Raw genomic sequence first — 21630 nt, 5'->3', positions numbered from 1 at the left:
GTAACAATCAACTGTCCAATTCTACACTTCCTTTTGTTTCCTAACCTCTGCTTTACAGCATTTGATTTACATCTGTTGTATTAGTCTTGTCTTAATTTTCAATATTGTCTCTTCTATCACTGGTTCTCATGTTTCTAATAATTTGAAGAGGAATTATTTCATCAAGAGAGAGTGGATTCTATAAAGATATCACCATATGAATTAAATCTATCATTTCACTGTTACAATTTCACTGATTAGATGAGTTTCATCATCATCATCATCAGCATCATCATTTTAATATCCACTCTTCCATGCTTACATAGGTCAGATGGAATTTGTTGAGACCGATTTTCTAAGGCCAGATGTCCTTCTTATTGCCAACTGTGACCTGTTTCCAAATAAGGTAATATTTTCCCATGATCAGACATGTTTTGCAGAAGTCTGGAAACAAAGGAGACTCTTGCATGATGGTGACACTTGCTTACAACTGTCATGCAACTTCAAAGCAAGGAGATGGTAACACACATCTACTCCAATACGAATATGTATGTTTGTGAAGGAACGTGGCCAAGTAGTTAGAGTGTTGCACTCATAATTCCTAGATAGTGAGTTCAATTCCCAGGCTCTTGAGCAAAACACTTTATTTCATGTTGCTCCAGTTCACCCAGATATAAATGGGTAACTCTGCAATGGAACAGCCTTTCAATCAAAATGTTAACCTGCTTAGCTAGCCAGTGGGGTGGCCTCATTCAAAAGCTATAATGATGCAAAGTGCACTGTGACCAGTGATCCAATAGTCTAGCCAATTACATTATATAAATATATGTATATATATAAACACATACATTTATACACATACAATGGGCTTCTTTCAGTTTCTGCTGACCAAATTCACTCACAAGGTTTAGGCTGGTATGGTACTATAGTAGAAAACATTTGCCCAAGATGATACACAGTGGGACTGAACCTGAAACCATGTGGTTGGGAAGTGAACTGCTTACTACACAGCTACACCTGCAAATTCAAATAAAAGTTTTATAATTGCCTTCAAAATAACAAACCTAATTCCAACCAGAGAGATCAGCTGTGGTAGAATAACACATCTGTATGGCTATGATGTCAGGCATGTGGCATCTCTTGTGATATTATTCATTAATGATAATTACAGATGAATATATGTTCTTTATTGAATAAAAGCAAAAAAGCTTCCTTCAAAGAGAGTAAAATTAACAATAGTCTACATGAGTAAAATAGTAAGATTTATCATTGTTTTATATTTGTATGGTGTAGTTCAATCAAAGAATTGTGCATTTAAGAAAATAATGAATTTTGTTTTCTGAACAATCTTGTTTGTTGTCTCCAAATCATTGATTATTAAAACCTTTGCTTCATTAACTAAAAATATAATTCCATCCGGGAAAGGCAATAGAAAATATTGTGTGTGTGTGTGTGTGTATATGAGAGAGAGAGAGAGAGAGAGAGAGAGAGAGAGTGTGTCCATGTTCATTCCAACCTGGATTCAAATACTGCTGGGATCTTTTATCTTTTTGAGTTTGATTAAATACAGTACCAGTCTGGAGAGGTGGACTGTCACAGTTATTAGAGTGTTGGATAAAATGTTCTATGGCATTTGTACAAGATCTTTATGTTCTGAGTAAGTGTGTGGCAACACTGGTACCTAGCTGTAACTGTCTTTTCCTTTCCCTTGGACAACATTAGTGACATGATGAAGAAAAAAATTTGTCCAATGGACAACTGCTGATCTTCCATAACAAAAACATTTTTGTCCAGGCATGCATTTTGGGAAAAATACTGATAAAATGCAGACAGATGATTAACTCTAACAAGAAGAGGTCTTGAAGAAACTATCATTTTAAGTTTATTTACCATTTGTATGAGTTGGATGGGTTTAGAATCCAACAGAGCCTCATCACCTGTATCACCTGTTACAGTTCTTACTTTCCATCATTCCCATCTTCTCTATTCAGGACAATTTTGCACTATCAAGCAGTTTCCCACTCCATACACATCTCTCTCTCTCTCTCTCTCTATATATATATATATATATATATTTAGCAATTAAGGACAACTACTTAATAAGGAAAACTTAACAAGAAATTGTCAGGTAGATAGCGTGAAAACCTCATAAGAGAAAAAATTTCGAAAATAATTATTTCTTATTGACATATTAATTTATATATAGAGGGCATTATACATACATGCCAGATGGCATTATACATACATGCCACACGCTAAGAGGGACAATTAGTCATTTCTACCAAAAATATTACTAATCCCACCAAATGCAATTTTTCAAAGTAAGACATTTTAAAAATATAGACCTGTATCACAGTGATTTCATACTTACGTATTCATCAGCAGGCTGGGTGTATCATACACCAGGCCTGCTGATGAATACGTAAGTATGAAATCACTGTGATACAGGTCTATATTTTTTAAAATGTCTTACTTTGAAAAATTGCATTTGGTGGGATTAGTAATATTTTGGTAGAATGACTAATTGTCCCTCTTAGCGTGTGGCATGTATGTATAATGCCTTCTGGCATGTATGTATAATGCCCTCTATATATAAATTAATATGTTCAATAAGAAATAATTATTTTCGAAATTTTTTCTCTTATGAGGTTTTCACGCTATCTACCTGACAATTTCTTGTTAAGTTTTCCTTATTAAGTAGTTGTCCTTAATTGCTAAATTTTTATTCCGAAAAAACTTTTCCTTTCCCGAAATGCAATTCGAAAAAAGTCTGACATTTACAGGATGTAATATATGTAAACTCACCCATGTGCTTCGTTGATGTTGATCAGTTAGCTGATCGGCTTAAGCGAGGCAGGGTCGTTTATGTATGATAACCCAGGCCTGCTGATGAATACGTAAGTATGAAATCACTGTGATACAGGTCTATATTTTTTAAAATGTCTTACTTTGAAAAATTGCATTCGGTGGGATTAGTAATATTTTGGTAGAAATGACTAATTGTCCCTCTTAGCGTGTGGCATGTATGTATAATGCCTTCTGGCATGTATGTATAATGCCCTCTATATATAAATTAATATGTTCAATAAGAAATAATTATTTTCGAAATTTTTTCTCTTATGAGGTTTTCACGCTATCTACCTGACAATTTCTTGTTAAGTTTTCCTTATTAAGTAGTTGTCCTTAATTGCTAAATTTTTATTCCGAAAAAACTTTTCCTTTCCCGAAATGCAATTCGAAAAAAGTCTGACATTTACAGGATGTAATATATGTAAACTCACCCATGTGCTTCGTTGATGTTGATCAGTTAGCTGATCGGCTTAAGCGAGGCAGGGTCGTTTATGTATGATACACCCAGGCCTGCTGATGAATACGTAAGTATGAAATCACTGTGATACAGGTCTATATTTTTTAAAATGTCTTACTTTGAAAAATTGCATTCGGTGGGATTAGTAATATTTTTGGTAGAAATGACTAATTGTCCCTCTTAGCGTGTGGCATGTATGTATAATGCCATCTGGCATGTATGTATAATGCCCTCTATATATAAATTAATATATATATATAGATAGATAGGCACAGGAGTGGTGGCTGTGTGGTAAGTAGCTTGCTTACCAACCACATCGTTTCGGATTCAGTCTGACTGCGTGGCAACTTGGGCAAGTGTCTTCTACTATAGCCTAGGGCTGACCAAAGCCTTGTGAGTGCATTTGGTAGACAGAAACTGAAAGAAGCCCCTCATATGTGTGTGTGTGTTTGTGTTTGTCCCCCACCCCTGCTTGACAACCGATGCTGGTGTGTTTACATCCCTGTAACTTAGAGGTTTGACAAAAGAGACTGATAGAATAAGTACTAGGCTTACAAAGAATAAGTCGTGGAATCGATTTGTTCTACTAAAAGGTGGTGCTCCAGTATGGACGCAGTCAAATGACGGAAACAAATGAAAGAATAAAAGAATATATACCAACACACACAAAACACACGTGTATTGTGTGTGCACAAATACATATAACAAAATAAATATTGTTATATAATAATATACATAGTTGTATATAGTATGATATATATATATATATATATATATGTATATATATATATATATATATAATTATGATTAGTAGTAATTCATAAAACTGCATAATGTATTATATTTCAGGCAACATGCATTTATTGGCATTTTCCTTATTTTACACCAAAGAAACTTCAGAAAACCACTCACTGAATCTGGCCTGTAGGAGCAAATAAACTTGTCTACAAAATATATCAATCTCTTATCAAAAAGTCATTTTCTTCAAAAAAGAAGCATAAAATACCAACCAAAGTGCAATACAGTAAAGAGCGTTAGCAAACATTGCAATTACCAGCACCAGATCAAAAATTGTTAAGAAACAAGAAGAGACGTTTCCTTTACAATATGACACTAATGATGATTTCAGTGTGAATTCCAATGATTTTTGACATTTTATAAAGTTGGTATTTAATTTTGAAGATGTGTTTGATATTTCACAAAAGTGAGTAAAGAAAATATTTTCCCTTCCTCCTTATCATGACAGTTTTAGAAAACTTCTGACAACAGTATGACAAAACGTAACTTTTACATAACAATTTTTCCAACATAGTCTACTACACTTGTTATATATGCAGCCAGAATTGTTCTATAAGATTTACTATTATAATATAATTCATATATCTAGCTTCCATAAATACTCTTTTGTTTTTACAATTTGTCACTTCTACAATATTTCACCTCCTTGGTCCCTACACTAAATACTTATTCTCATTCTTCCCCTTCAGAAACACTCCCTCTGGAATTTTCTTCTGATATCAACCTACTGATATTCAAACTGAAAATCAACTGCATAAGTCTCACTCAGTAGTCTAGGAAGGGTTAGAAAAGGTTTTGAGCACTGGCCCTTTCACCTGAAAAATCCATAAAACTTGCAAATTTCAAATAAATAAAAGTATTTTTAACCTGGTATTTGATCTTATGTGAAGGCATGTAGCCTAGTGGTTAGACTGCTGCACTCACGATTACTAGTTCATGGGTTCGATTCCCTGACTGGGCAGCATGTTTTTTTTTGAGCAAAGCATTTCATTTCACATTGCTACAGTCCCCCTTCAATCAGTGGGGATTGTTGACCTGCTTGCCTAGCCAGAAATTTGGCGTCATTTGAAGGCTAAAACAATGCAAAAGTACATTGTGACCAGTGATGTGTAACAATATCTGATAGTCACATGATCACATGATTTGATCCTATATAGAATTTGTAGACAGGTAATGAAGGTCCAGCAATTTACTCTGTTTACTCAGCAGAGATGTCATTGATTTCCTTGGAAGTTTTTCAAATGTTTCTTTTAATTCATTACTACAGACATGAAACAGGATATAGTAATAAATAAAGAAAATATTCAAACTGAGGCATTAAGTCATTGAAATACTGCTTTAAAATTACATTTATAAATTATTTTAAAGGACACTTCTTAGCACAAAAATACCACATCCTTTCAATACTGATGTTGGATATTGGTTTAAAAGGAGAGCTGGTGTAAAGAGATAAGAATTTTGTACTTCCATGAAATTAAGAGATATCTCTTCTGAAAAAGTCTCAAGACTCATTTCATGTCTTTCCCAATCTTTGCACATCAGCTTACAATGTACATGCTACAGACAGACAGATAGACAGAAAGACAGACAGACAGACAGACAGACAGACAGACAGACAGACAGATAGAAAGATAGATAGATAGATAGATAGATAGATAGATAGATAGATAGATAGACAGACATTGATAATTACATGTGAAAGTGTATGCAAGTGTTTGTGTGCATATTACTATATACATTTATGAAGTGTGAAGTGGAATTTTTCACTGTGAGCATTTGTGTATGTGATAGTATATATTTTCTGGGGTTACAACATCTGTCCATCTGTCTGTCTATCTGCCTGCCTACCTGTCTATCTAATCACACACATGACTCATCTTGATTTGAAATTGGAATTTTTTTCTCTATACTGAATCTCAACACATTTTTCCATTTAATTGCTACGTTTGTGATAAATATGAAATTTTGGCAGGTGGAACAGGGATTGCTAATGGAATGTAAATTTTCATATTAAATGAATTATTAATTCTGGTGTTGTCTTTATATGTTCTTATTGATAATTGTAGTGTTACAGAAGCATTTTATTGAATAACGGGACAAATATTAAAAAAAAAAATTAATACCATTCATATTTGTGCCAACATAGAAATTGAGTATTAAGACTAAGAATTTCAAAAGACAGTAATACCAATAATATGTGAGGATGATGTTTACACAATGATAATGATATTAAATATTGAATGAAGGAAGTATTTATTCGTGAGCAAATTGTCTTCCATCTGAATGATAAAGGTGAAAGGTGTTAAGAAGCAAAAGGAAAATGGTGAAGAGAGAACAAAAAAGGTGACAAAGAAAGAGACAGAGTGAGAAAAGGAACATGAAAAGAAAAAAAAATGGTTGAGGGGAGAAAAAGAAAAAAGTATTGATGACATAAGTTTTTATGTATATCAAATATAGAGTTGTATTTTTCCATTCTTTACAAAGATGGCAATATTAGCACACATTTCTCAAGCTAATACAGTTTTCTTCTATATTAGATTTGTAATCACCTCCTCAATGATTATGATGATGATGATGATGATGATGATGATGATGATGATGATGATGATGATAGCAGTGATCACTATCACCATTCCTATCCACTTTGTTGATGAATGGCCAATGAGGAAACCTTTATGTGGTTACTTGCCCTGCTAGACAGAGCAACCAAATCTCTCAAATCATACCCAACTAGCTTTAAATTGGAAGGATACATAAAATAATTCCATGTCATAAAAAGAAATACAAAGATGATATGGATAGGGTTGGAACAGCTTTTGATCATACATCTGCTGGATCACTAACAACCATCATCATCATCATCACCACACTAATCACAGCCATAATTATTTCTATAACAACCACAAACAACCACCCTAACAACTACCAGCATCACTATCACAAATGAATGCCATCATTATCCTTGTCATAAAGATAATCACTATAAACAACACAACTTACAAATATTTAACAAATTTTAATAGGAGAGCAATAAACTGCCAATGTTATTTCAGTTCAAAACAAATATCATTTGCTTCATGGCAACAGATACCCATGTATTTGTTGAAGAATTTGACACTCATAACAATAGAGCAGTTGGCTTTGGAAATTTAAAAAAAAACTCTATTTCTTCTCTTCTAATATTAACCACAATTTTTATAGCAACACAGCCTAACATAGACTAAATGTATTCTGACTGTGGTTTCTCTTGAATAGCTGGAATTGAACTCATTGAAACTAAATAAGTGTTTGATTACTGACCACCCACACAGTAAAATTGAAAAAAGATTGGCTACTCTCCTAATTTCTGTTCAGCTGGCTAACAGCAATTTTCATGCCACTGGTATTGTTGTTTAGCCCTAGGCATTCTCTGATCAAACAGACTTATGATCAAAAGAGTTCTAGCAATCGCCATCTCATCTTTTTGTATAACAAGTGCTATATTTTCCTGCAAGGTGTGATTTGAGAAATATCTAGCTGCTATTTCTAACAAACTGAACACGTGCAATGAATTTTCATCATTGTCCCAACAGTTTTTAGATATAATTCAGAGTTCAGTGGTTAGCATTAATGAGGAGTTCTGTATTTAAGAGATGAGGAATTATGTATGTTATTTACATTATTTACATTTGACGGATATTTATCCCCATCTTGTTTGTTGTTAACATGTTTTGGCTGATATACCCTACAGCTTTCATTAGGTGTCTTGAGAAAATTTTAAAACTGGGTTCTCATTCCTAAGGTATTTTTCAATGTTATTATTATTATTATTATTATTATTATTATTATTATTATATTATTATTATCATATGGTGTAGTGGTTAAGAATGCGGGCTACTAACCCCAAGATTCCGAGTTTGATTCCAAGCAGTGACCTGAATAACAACAACAACAACAGCAAAAACAACAACAATAATAAGGGTATATCAGCCAAAACGTTGTGTTAACAACAAACAAGATGAGGACAAATATCTGTCAAATGTAAATAATGTACATTAATGAGGGGATCCAACACTTTAGAATAAGCAAACCTCTATCCAATATGAAAAATAAACACTAAAAAGTAAAAGATACACAGTATGACAAACAGCTTCATGTTTGTTACGCTGGAAAATAGTTTGCAAGATCAAAAGAGAGATCAAACCTCATAGATGACACTAAACCTTGACACAAATCTCCACTCCTTAATCTTACTTTGATCTTTAGGTCTGAAAATCATTGAATGTTTTCATAGCAACCAAGCATTTCTACCAACACAAGATAGTATTATGGTGAATATATATTTTAGTGCACCAACATACATCTACTCCAAACAGTTTCCTACCTTATACAATGTGCAATTATAACCTATATTTGCATATTATTCACTAATTAAAACCAAGCTGAAAATAAGCACAATTCATACAAGTGATTAACAAGTAGATGCTATTAACACTGTATGAGCTATCTGAATAAGAAACAATGATATTATTCTTTTATTGATTTTAATCTTTAGACTGCAGTCATGCTGGAACACTACCTTGAAGAAATTAGTAAATCAAATTGACGTCTCTAATTATGATTTATCTGGTACTTATTATATTGATTTCTTTTTGGTGAAATACTACATTGCAGAGACATAAACAAACACACACATTTGATAGCCTTCTACAAATGTTTAATCATTCCTCTTCTTCAAGTGGCTGCAACTAAGATGCATTTTACCAGGAATCTCTACCCGTCATTAGCTTACCTAGATCCTCAATTGTAGGTCATGTGTCACTGACAACAACATGAATACAGCTGATTTGTCTTCGTTCCTATTCATGGTGTGGAAGTGTCCAAAATATAACATTTGATACAGCCTGTCATTCAGCATGATAGCAATGGCCAGGAAAGCTACTCTGCATTGAGCAATAATAGTAACAATATCATAGAATATGCCCATAAATCTCCTCTTTGACTTGTGCACATGCCATGAGATGTTTTGAGCCCTCATGAGAAACTTGGTGTATGTGGTGTCAAGGCAATTTGAAATCATTTCTTCATAATCTGTATTTCAGTACCATAGGAAAGTGTGCTGTCTACACATGCCCTGAAGAAGGCAAACTTTGTTGACTTAGAAATACTTGATTGCCAGATCTTCTGAAGTTAATTTCAGGTTCTCCAGGCTAGTCCCTCGCATGTAAAGAAGTCCTTCTTTCTGTCAGTAACATAGGACCCAAAGCACTTAAAATCATTGACCTTGATTTGTGTGCAATTGTTGGAACAAATTGGCAGGTATTTTTCACCTTCATTGATGGCCATATATTCAGTCAAAATGTTGCTGATATTGTAAAGAGTTACTAAAGTAAATTGGCCACCAAATAGCTCTACAGATTTAACATGATTCCAATAATAGAAATATGAACGAAAGTGGACAACATTAATGTCCATTTCTTTCACATCCAGTAATTTTAAGCTCACTCTCATTAGTAACTGTCATTACAAGTTCTGTGAAGCTATGTAACTGACATTAATGTTTCCTCTATGTCAAATAAATTGTCTGTTTTGGGTTATTATAAAGCTGCAGTTGTTGCAAGCAAAGTCAACAGAACATGAAATAAAATCTGACATGCAAAACATATTAAGAAAGTCTTAAAACAGAGTGGCAAAACAAATATAATTTGACCTTTTTTTTTATCTCTTTATACATGTTGTTCTGTGAAGAAAACAGGGTTTTTTTCTTTATCTGTGATGGTATAACTATAAATATATATCTTTATATGCAATGGAAGACTGTCCAAAACAAATAAATAATTCAAATATAAAGGTTTCACTCAGTAGATCTGAAAGGCTTCATAATTTACAATTAATAATCAGTGAATATATATGTTTCATAAAATTCCTACATACCATTTTGGTTTAAACAGAACCTTTTGACCTCCCTTTAACACTAGCAAGAGTTTCAGTTGTGTTCCTCTGGGAGCAATGTCAGCATAAATCACAGGTTCATTTGCCATTGATTTCAGCACCATTCCTGGAAAATTGAAGAGTATTGAAAATAAATTTCTTCCTGAATTTTTAAAAATTTTTGCAAAGCAATAAAATTCAATTGATTTTTAAAGTAATTATAATGGAGAATACTATTTTATTCTATATGGCCCTGGAACAGAATAACGTGACAAGAGAACTCATAAAAATATTACAAATAAACAAATAACTACTGCATGAAGTATTACATTTGCGTATATTAATAATTCTGTTATTCTTTTTTCTATATATGGAGTTGGTAAAAATACTAGATAACAATCTGAGTTGATTTAAATTTAAAATTTAATATTTGCAGGAACAAAGTGACAGCAGATAATGTGAATGAAGCAGTAGATTTTGACTTCTCCTTTGCACATGATAAGCATATGGAAGCAATAAGATTTAAAACAAATGAAAAGATTCAGTTTTCCAAATGTAATGTTGATAACATTGAAATGCAATACATTTTTAAAAACTATTAATTCAAAATAAAATATCAAAAGTAATACAGACAACATTTTAATATTTGCATATAGAGTTCTTCATTTGTTTCAGAAGTGAAAATATTGAAGAAAAAATAACTGGCTTATTTAAAACTGCATTTATTTCCTGTGGCATGTTAAATGTATCAGTTTTGTCTGATTCTCAGATTATTTCCAAATGTTCCCAAAGTGCTTGTCTGCCAAAGTTTCAATAGTCAACAGATAAGCTGATGCAGGCTCAGTATGAAGATAACACCTCTTAAATCTTTACACCTGAAGCCAGTCAAAATGACAATATAGAAAGTGATACTTTGATAATATTAATCTACTCAATAATCATAACTGACATAATAATCATCATTAGTGATAATAACCCCCCACCCCCATCATTAATAATAACGATAAAAGAAAAAGATCTCCAGCAGTTTATCTACTTTTGTTATGAATAGAGTAAAGAGAAACTTTCTTCAGTTAAACCAACAGAAGAATTGGACATATAAATCACCAAAGGAAATAAAACTGTCAGGGTCACACTAATTTACTACTCACTAATCCTGATGTGTTTAACCCTATAGCAATCAGATTATTCTGTCAAATGTAATGCTCATTTATTCACATTGTTTGGTATCAAGCATGCATTATCTTGTAGCTCTGAGACTGTGATGATATAATTGTTTATTTGTAGAATGATATTGTACAGAATCTATAAGAGGCCAGATCTAGGCAGTTTAAACATAAAACAAGTAGAATATTTGAGCCTGATATAGCTGGTTTGAATGCGAAAGGGTCTATGTGGTGTGCTTTAGATATAAATTCCTCGGCAGAATTTGAACTCAGAAGCCGCTTTGTTCTGAGTTCAAATTCTGCCGAGGTCAACTTTGCCTTTCATCCTTTCAGGGTTGATTAAATAAGTACCAGTTACGCACTGGCGTCGATATAATCAATTTAATCCATTTGTCTGTCCTTGTTTGTCCCTTCTGTGTATAGCCCCCTGTGGGCAGTAAAGAAATAGGTTTGCTTTAGATATAATGCTTAGTATATCTAGCTTTATATAATAGTTAGCTAAGTGTTGAACAGCAGTCTCTTGGAAGCCTTAATTTCTATACAAAAATATATTTTACTCAAAATTTCTAGCTAATACAACCATGTAGCTTTCATTTTAACTTCAGTCTTCCAAAGTAATAGAGATAAGATATATTTCATTTCAGTCTTAAATCAAATAAAGCCTTGAATGAAATTTTTACCTCACTTTTCCAAGGTAACATAAACAAGAGCAATTTGGCAAACGAGGTTCTTTCAATAATGTTAGAGGAACTAATTTATAATTGGATATCTTCTTATATGCTAAATATGTAAATGTAAAAGAGTGGAACTTATAATCAGTAAGGTAGGAAAAGGTAGTAAGAGGAGCATTGCTAAGGATAAATAAAATACAATATAGCAATGTCTGACTGAATAGCCAATAATCACACTACTATATTTAATAAAATTATTTTGTTATTCTAAATACTGCTACTGCATAGATTCTCATTTATATAAAGGAAATCTGTTTTCAGTCATTAGGTTGACAAATACCTTTGGGAGAACTAATGTGTTGGTGAAATAATTAGAGAGAGAGTAAAGGTGAAATTAATTAATGAAAGTATATTCTCTAATTACTGAATTTTCCACAAGTGTGGCTTTGATTGTTCAATGAAGAGGTGCTATGATATAAATATATAAATAAATCAATCAAAATAAGCAGCCTAGGGAGAATGCAGACACACAGCCCATCAATCAAACTTACCATCTTACCCCCGTCCGTTCTTTGATCTTTTGCTAATAATAATAATAATAATAATAATAATAACAATTATATATATATATATATATATATACATACATATATTTACATATGCATGCACATATATATACATATACTTATATATGTATACACACACACACACAGACACTCACACATATATAATACTCTTTTACTTGTTTCAGTCATTTGACTGCAGCTGTGTTGGAGCACCGTCTTTAGTTGAGCAAATCAACCCAGGACTATTCTTTGTAAGCCTGGTACTTATTCTGTCAGGCTCTTTTTGCTGAATGACTAAGTTATGGGGACATAAACACACCAGCATTGCACAGTGTCTGTGTTTGTTCCCCCAAGTGATGTTGGGGGGGACAAACACAGGCACACAAACATACACACACACACACACACACACACACACACACACATATATACACACACATATATATATACGATGGGCTTCTTTCAGTTTCCGACTACCAAATCCACTCACAAGGTCTTGGTCGGCCCGAGGCTATAGTGGAAGACACTTGCCCAAGGTGCCATGCAGTGGGACTGAACCCAGAACCATGAACCATGTGGTTGGTAAGCAAGCTACTTACCACACAGCCACTCCTGCGCTGTGTGTATATATATATATATATATATATATATATATATACTTATAAATCATTACCATCATCATCATTTAGCATCTGCTTTCCATGCTGACATGGCACAGATAGTTTGAATGAAACTGGTAAGCTGGAGAGCTGCACAAGGTTCCAATCTGATTTGGCATGGTTTCTATGGCTGCATGCCTTTCCTGTAATGTGTGCTTTTTACATGCCACTGAACACAGGTGCCAGTTATATGATAGCAACATCAGCCACAACTATGCTTTCACTTGGTTGATGACTCTTCTCAAGCATGGCATATCGCCAAAGGTCTCGGTCACTTATCAACCCCATCCCTTCCACAATGAAATTACTCTGGCAAGCAAGCATGCTGAGATATGCACAGATAAGTTAAAATAAGTCTTTTGTCCTCAACTATCTATATCCACATCACTTTGTTAGCCCATCTGTAACAGCTTTTTAACTTAGCTTGATCTAATTTAATTTAACTTGATTAATATGATTTAACTCATTTTGCTTTAACTTAATTCAATTTGATTTAATTTTATGCTTGCCTGATTTCTCCAATCCTGCTTCACATCATATATAAAGAGAAGGAGATAAGGAAAGTAAATGACAGATACAAAGAGAGTTCACATAAGAGAAGTACGGTAAGTGTATATACTAGACTTGGTGGAAGACAATGAGTAAAAGAATGTTATCCATGAACACACTAGTAAAAGAGAATAAATCAGAGACAGAGGAGGAAACAAAGTAAACAACAGAGTAGCTATGGAAGGAGTTATTCAAATCAAAAATTAGTTTCATTTAATTTTATTTTATGGTAATGAATATTTTACCTTTGAAAATTAATATACATTTCATCATTTTGTATAAACACCAAGAAAACTTCATAAAAGTTACCTTAGAATTATTGCATGTATGCCATATTTCCTGATATTACCATGGTGGTGAAGTTATATTTCCAAAGTTAACTGTTGTATGACAGATAAGTCTAGTATATATGTATGTATAAAACATTATGTATGCATGTATGTATGTATATACATATGTATTTACACACACACACATTATGCATATATAATAATAAATATGCATGTGAGTGTGTGTGCATCATTCTGTTTTTCTCAGTGTTTGACAACTGACACTGGTTTGAGTCTTCATCACTTAGTGATTCAGCAGAAAAATACTGATAAAATATCACAATAGAAAACAAATACTTAGTTCAATATGACTGATTAAACCTATCAAGGTTGTGCTCCAGCATGCTTATAATTCAACAATTAAGGCAAATATAAAGAATCTCATATATATATATATATATATATATATATATATATATATATATATATATATATATATAAGAAGAAATGAGGTACTCAGAAATTCGAATGGTTTTATATTTACAGATATTTATTTGAATGTGTTCAGATGGAGCTATGTGAGGCAATGGTAGATGATAATCTGTGCAAATCATCTGAAAACAACTGGGCCGAGGCTTGGTTGAATCATTCTCACGAATATCCAAAGTTGTTTGAACAAGTCAAGCCTTTTATTATAAATCTCCCAACATCCTACCTGGCTGAAAAGGGATTTTCCCTTGTCCTCCACTCGTTCACAAAGTAGCGGAGGCATTTGAACCTCGATAACAATGCTGATTTGAGAATTCTCTTGAGCCAAAAAGAGCCAAGAATTTCTCAGCTTGTGGATAAAAAGCAAGCCAAAGGATCTCACTGAAGGTTTCTTGACGTTTTTCCTGACAACTTGTCTCTGACATTTTTAAGTTAATTCAATTTGTTATATTCCCTCAAATGTTTACACGACTTTTTGCACTGATTCCAACTTCACTCCTCACATTTTTTAAATTTACCCTTCAAATTGTTATATTTTAACTGTATAGCTTTTTTTTTTCTGAATAAAAGTGGGTGTCTTCCACGACTCAGTAACCTTTTCTATTTGATTCTATCAAATAAAGCTTTCTTGAGAATCATGTGCCATTGCAAATTGGTTTTGTTATTGGTGTTCTCAGTTATTTGTTTTCTGTGATGTCCCTTACAAGAACGAAAAGGAACTTTCATTGCAAAGTAAAAATGATACTATATTTATGAGTAGCAGTTCTTTTATAATAAATTTAAAATTTGAGGTAGTCCACAGGAAAAAATTACTTATTTTGGTGCTTCACAAAAAAGGTTGGGAGCCCCTGATCTACTGGTAATGTATGTGAGTGAGTACAGCCTCTCATAATACACAACGTGTTGTTTTGAATTGTTTGTATATTCTTTGAATTTTGCTGCTGGAGACGTTAGTATAGTGTACACTTGATTCTATTATTTCTACATACATACATAAATGTAGCTGAATGCTATGATGCTAGTGAGTGGTGGGAAGAGTAAAAGAGATGAGAGGTAGGCAGGGAGAGCAGATTCTAAATAAACACAGATACCATCTTTCAAAATGAAGTAGGAATTACAGAGTACAACCTGAATAGTCTTAGAGATGAGCTACAGATAGAGAATAAGATGTTTGTTCTCTGATATACATTTTGTGATCAATGTTTATAGGAGGCAGTTGTAAGGATCAGTATTAGGGTGAGGTTGGAGATGGTGGTATAGAGATAGAGGTGAGGCTATTGAACAAATTGACTTTTTTTTTCTTATTTAATGGACTTTTCCATCGGTTTAGTTTGGAGGAGGAAGAGGAGAATGAGAAAGAAGAATATAAGGAAGAAGAGAAGGAGGAAGAGAAGAAAGAGGAAGAGGAGAACAGGGAAGAAGGGGAGACCACAGCTTGAGAGTTAGTACAAACCACTTCACTAATCCTTATAAACAGCCCAGTTGAATGTCAGAAACACTAGAAAGTCTTTTCAAAAATACCATGATCACTGAGACACCAATCAAGAACTAAGTAGAAGATAAAACAAAATCATGAGTGAGCTGACAGTCAGATACAGTATATCAAAAGACTGCACCATTCTGAAAATGGCAGCTTGTTTCTAATACTTTTGAAGAATGAACTTTGTTAGATATACATTATATTTATTTCCCCACCTCTTTAAAAAAAACCAAAGTAATTTTATCATGGCACCAGTATCAAAAAGATTATTTTGCAGAGTCCACAGCTTCCTCTTTGGAGGTTTGCATTTTGGAGTGATTTAGCTCCGAGGTAGGTTATCTTCAATATGGTTAGGGAAGCCACATCTCTACTAAGGCAGTTCCACAAAAGTAAATTGTAAGTTTAGAAGGTGACTAGATGTTCAAGAATTATGTGCATGAGAGAGAGGGAGAGAGAGAGTGAGTGAAAGAGAGACAGAGACAGACAGAGAAGGAAGGAGATAAGTAGCAAGTGTGAATGAGACAGAGAAGAGAGAAAAGGAAGAAAAAAATGGAAGTGATAGGTAAATCTCATCAGTTGACTTTGTCTTTATTTTATACACATTTTAAAAAAAATACCTGTAATATTTGGGAATTCAATTGAATATTTCTTTTTCCTATATAAATCAATACTTACTATCATCATCAGAACTGAGAACGTTATTTACCAGCAAGTAAATTGCTTCAGGGTGTTTGTGTTTTCCTATCAACATTTATTAAAACAGACATAAAGCTGAAAACAATTGTTGATAGCAGAAATAAATTTTAATAATTAACTTGAGATTTTATTGCTATTTAGTGATGTATAGATAAGAACTGATCAGTAAATATATAAACAAAGTATTGCAGCAATTATGAAAAGTATGTATAAAATATAACAAGTAAATATTTGTCAGAGAGCTAATGGTACATTAATTATTATTATACAAAAGATTTATCAAAAGAGAAGTAAGTTCAATTTCCCACTGGGATTCCACTTTTCATTCCTTTTCTCTTGTTTGCATTGCATATCTGTACAAACATTCCATTTAGACAATATAAATATAAATTAACATGCTAATAGGTTCTCAAATAAGAATGTGTTAGCAGGGATTCTAACTACTTATTGAAAGTGTTCTGTGAAGCAAACTGATGTTGCAAGTTTATTAAAGCAATTCCTGTAATATTCTCAATATCTTATTATAATACCTATGAATTATATCTTGATATGTTAAACATATACAAGAGTGGAATATAGCAGAATAAATTGAGGGCCAAACAAAATACTAAGCAATTATTTAGTTATACCTCTTTGCTTTCTAGGTTCAAATCCTGCTGAGACAGATTTTGTATTTCATCTTTTTGAGATCAATAAAATATATCAGGCTGAGTATAAAAGTAAGCAACATTTTGAAACATGAAATTCATCACAATATATTTAACAATGTGGAAATTTTATTCATCAAAGTAATTACCATTACAATTAACACATTTTTACCAAAGAGTTACAAGTTTGTTTATTCTGGTAACATAAAAATCTGGAGCTCTGGAGCTGATGAACTCCTTGAATGCACTTTCAGCATTGGTTTGGTTTTTGAACTCCTTCTCTTGCAGGAAACAATCAAGGTGCTTGAAAAATTGGTAGCCAGTAGGAGAAAAGTCTGGGGATTAAGCTGGGTGGAGAAGAACGTTGTAGCCAAGTCCCCTCAACTTCTGGAGCATCATTAGTGAAACATGTGGTCAAGCATCGCCATGAAGAATGATTGGCCCTCTTCTGTTGAGCTGTTTAGGATGGAGGAATAGCAGTTTTTTTGTTCATTTTGGCAATTTCATGGCAATATGTTTCTGCAGTAATGATTTTTCTGAGTTTTAACAAGTTATAGTAGATGAGTTCAGCAGTACACCACCAAACAGTCACCATAACCTTCTTTTTGCAGAGCTCGAGTTTAGGGAAGGTTTTTAGTGCTTCATCTTGGTCCAATCATTGCAAAGAACATTTTGCATTATTGTACAGAATCCACATTTCATCGCAAGTTACAATACAGTCAAGAAATGGATTGGTCTGGTTACAAGGAAGCAACGAACAAATTTCATATCTGTGCATTTTCTGATTTTCACTCAAATCGTGTGGTACCCATTTGATTTTCCGATTGCATGCAAATGGCTGCAGGCAGTTTTCTAGCTAACTTGAAATTCTTTTGCCAGTTCTTGAGTAGTTTTACATGGATCTTTCTTAATGACAGTCTTTAACTGACTGTCATTGATAATAGATGGGGATCCACTACGTTCACAATCTTCAAAGCTCAGGTCCCCACTGCAAAATCATTTAAACCATTTTAAAACTGACCACTCACTGGTCATTTCCTCACCAAATGTTTCATTGATATCATGAGCAGTTTCAGCTGCTATACATCCTTTTTTGAAGTTGAATAGGAAAATTGCTCAAATATCACACTTTGACAGTTCCATTTCAGATGAATGTACCAACAGTGAAAAATATATCAATGTTAATTTATTGATGCATTTGGGCAAGTCTATGTCTATATTATCAGACAACTGCAAAAAATGTTTTAAAATAATTCAAAACTCTGCAAAAATCTGGTACAAATTCTTCAAGGTTCAAAACGTTGCTTACTTTTTACTCAACCTGATATATTGGGGCCAATGTAATAGAATATATTCTCCGACAAAATTTATAGTGTTATCACTCTGCTAGACATTCACATATGAATCATATAATTCTGACTGATGTAGAAACAATAAGATAGATTGCTTTTTACTGTTGCTGTGTTGGTAGGTAAAATACTTTGCACAATTCATTAACTGTGAAGGGTAATAAATGTCAAATCAATCTAGTTTTCAGAAGCATAAGTAGAATGTACTCATCCTTCTACTTGGCACTGTCATTCCCTAGGGACTAAACTGATTCTGCTTTAAGTAATTCTTTTGTCTCCTCCTCATTGATCTTCTATTAAAAGACACATTTCTTATACAGTTACCCCTTTCCTGATTTGCTCATCTTCCACAACCAAAATAATCATCAATATCAACATTTGCTTTAACATTTTCTTTTCTCAATGCTTGCATGGTCTAGAGGAGAATATTCTGGAACAGAATTTTCTTCAGCTGAATACCCCTCCTGCTGCCAACCTTCATTTGTTTCCAAGTAAAGAAATAATCTACCAGCCTATAGAACTCAGCCCTTACAGGTTTATAAGGGGAACTGGAAACAAATAACATTGAATAAATAAGCCTTTTGCTAACAATCAACAAGCAAAACACACATGAATAGGCAACAGAAACACAAACTCATGGAAACACATACATATATTTACACACACACTCACACGCAACAGGCTTCTCCTTTGGATGGTCTAGTACTACAGTATGTATGCATGTATATATGTGAGATAAGGAATTATGTACATTATTTATATTATTTACATTTGACGGATATTTCTCCTCATCTTGTAATAATAATCATAATAATAACATTGAAAAATACCTTAGGAATGAGAACTCAGGTTCGAAATTTCCCCAAGACACCTGATGAAGGTTGGAGGGTATATCAGCCAAAACGTGTTAACAAGAAACAAGATGAGAACAAATATCAGTCAAATGTAAATAATGTAAATAATGTAAATAGTTTCATTTCGTATATATCATATACATAGTGAAAGTATTAATAGTTAATCTATTAAAACTGAAAGTATTATCTCACATTACAATAGAGATGTTAATTTTTCACTTTTGACACGTAATACTGAAATAGTGTAAGAGATAAGAGATTGCACTGGGCTCGCATTAGGCAAGAAGTTAAAAATTTGTTTGGCCCATGACACTGCATGGACCCTAAATAACACATGTGTAAAATTTGAGAGATTGGTTAGGTAGTTCTCGAGCTTTAGTGATGCACACATACACAAACATTCTCAGTTTCATATATATATATATATATAACAAACATAAATATAAGAGGGAATTTTTTACCACTATGTAGAAACCCTTATGCTAGAAGAAGATCCACTATGGTCTTAGCCACTAAGAATTGCTCTCTAGAAAATTTAGCAAACACCACAAACGTAAGCTTATGTTTCAAGCTTACGTTTCTGGTGTTTGCTAAATTTTCTAGAGAACAATTCTTAGTGGTTAAGACCATAGTGGATCTTCTTCTAGCATAAGGGTTTCCACATAGTGGTAAAAAATTCCCTCTTATATTTATGTATGTAATACTATTTACTGAATCTCAGTTTCTTTATATGCTAGACCACTGGTGTTAAAATTGATGTTATCAAATTAATATCCATTTTGATTTTTATATATATATATATATATTCTCAGTGCTATTTTATGCCTATAAAAATTTTTCTTTCTCACTTAAAATGCCAGTAACTTTGCCTTCCATAATATACAAATTTATCAAACTCACAGACTGTTCCTTGTTAACCCTTTCGTTACTGTATTTATTTTGAGATGCTCTGTGTTTCTTTCAATTAATTTTAAATATAACAAAGAATTTAGTAAAATAACTTAGTTATCATTAAGCTAGTGTTACAAACATAAATTGTGAGTAAGGTTTGATGGAAGATTTTAATTCAAAACTTATGAAAATAAGATATTTGAACTCAGAGCCAGAGCCGGTTTTGGCTGGGTTGGTAACGAAAGGGTTAAACCCATCCAGCACAGATCGTCCATCACATACACTTCTGAACTGAGGTATTCCAACCAATACTTATTTACTGATACCCAGGGAGTGTTGCTATTTACATCATAATATTGTAGATATGTTAATCCTCAAAGTCCTGTATTCCAAGGATATAATATGGAAGATGTAGTAGAAAATGTGAGATATTGAAGAGAATGCATTTTTCTGAAATAAATGAGTTTTAAAGCTAATGTAGTGTATGCTATATACCAAAGGAAAAAAAAAGGAGATATTAAAAATATGATCAGAGAAATTGACACAAAATGTGATTACTTATTTTTATAGTTAATTTATTAACATAGAAGATGGCACCCTCCATTCTTATTGTTTCCTTCATTTTCTGGAAGAATAAAAGCCAAAACTCTGCTTTACTCTGAAGACTAACCACATTACTGAAAGGTCTGAAGGGAATTAATAGATGTTATTAAGAGGAATGTAGCAGAAGTGACTTCAAAGAATCAGGCTTTGGCAGCAGCAACAATGATGGCGACAACTACATAGCAGTAGCAACTACTAACAGAGTTAAAAGGTCACAAATTTTAGGTGAAGATGTAACTGATTAAGCACAAGACATGAGTAGATCTTATTTTATTAACTTATTCTATTATGGAAGATATGAATAGTGAACTTGATATGATGAGTATTAGTGTTGAAGGTAATTTAGAGTGCTCAGTTTTCTCCCAGGTGAGGGTTCTCTGTTGAGATATATATTTTTATATTTATATTTTAAAATTTTCTAATTCCACTAAATCTCTCTCTCTCTCTCTCTCTCTCTCTCTCTCTCTCTATATATATATATATATATATATATATTATATATTATATATATATATATATATATATATATATATTATATATATCTGTAAAAGTAATATGTGACAATTATTCGGTAGTCATGATAAAACTCTGAGATAAATTCTTTTATTTACATAATATCGAGGTCTCTTTCATTCTTTTGTTGTCTTACCATTTTTATCAATATATATATAATCTAAGGCATCACCTTTACCTTTGTAGCAGTTAACTATGGTGCTGTTACACTAGTCATTGTGTATGACTCCTTCT

The 21630-nt window shown here is 32.9% G+C and overlaps 2 protein-coding genes across 8 annotated transcripts in view; one reads left to right on the top strand and one right to left on the bottom strand.

Annotated features, from left to right (window-relative positions):
- The window catches only part of LOC115211016 (potassium channel subfamily T member 2-like), a 752122-nt gene that overhangs the window by 55261 nt on the left and 675231 nt on the right, over positions 1–21630 (top strand). The gene's annotated exons all lie outside the window — the stretch shown is intronic.
- Positions 1–21630, bottom strand: part of LOC115211004 (glycosaminoglycan xylosylkinase-like) — a 411994-nt gene that overhangs the window by 142142 nt on the left and 248222 nt on the right. For all 7 annotated transcript variants that reach the window (XM_029779846.2, XM_036501526.1, XM_036501514.1 and 4 more), the window contains one exon: positions 9998–10121. In XM_029779846.2, coding sequence (XP_029635706.1) covers positions 9998–10121 — 124 coding nt within the window. The remainder of the gene's footprint in view (positions 1–9997; positions 10122–21630) is intronic.

This window comes from Octopus sinensis, linkage group LG1, assembly GCF_006345805.1.
Source record: "Octopus sinensis linkage group LG1, ASM634580v1, whole genome shotgun sequence".
NCBI lineage: Eukaryota > Metazoa > Mollusca > Cephalopoda > Octopoda > Octopodidae > Octopus > Octopus sinensis.
This window is presented reverse-complemented; position numbering and strand designations above follow the sequence as displayed.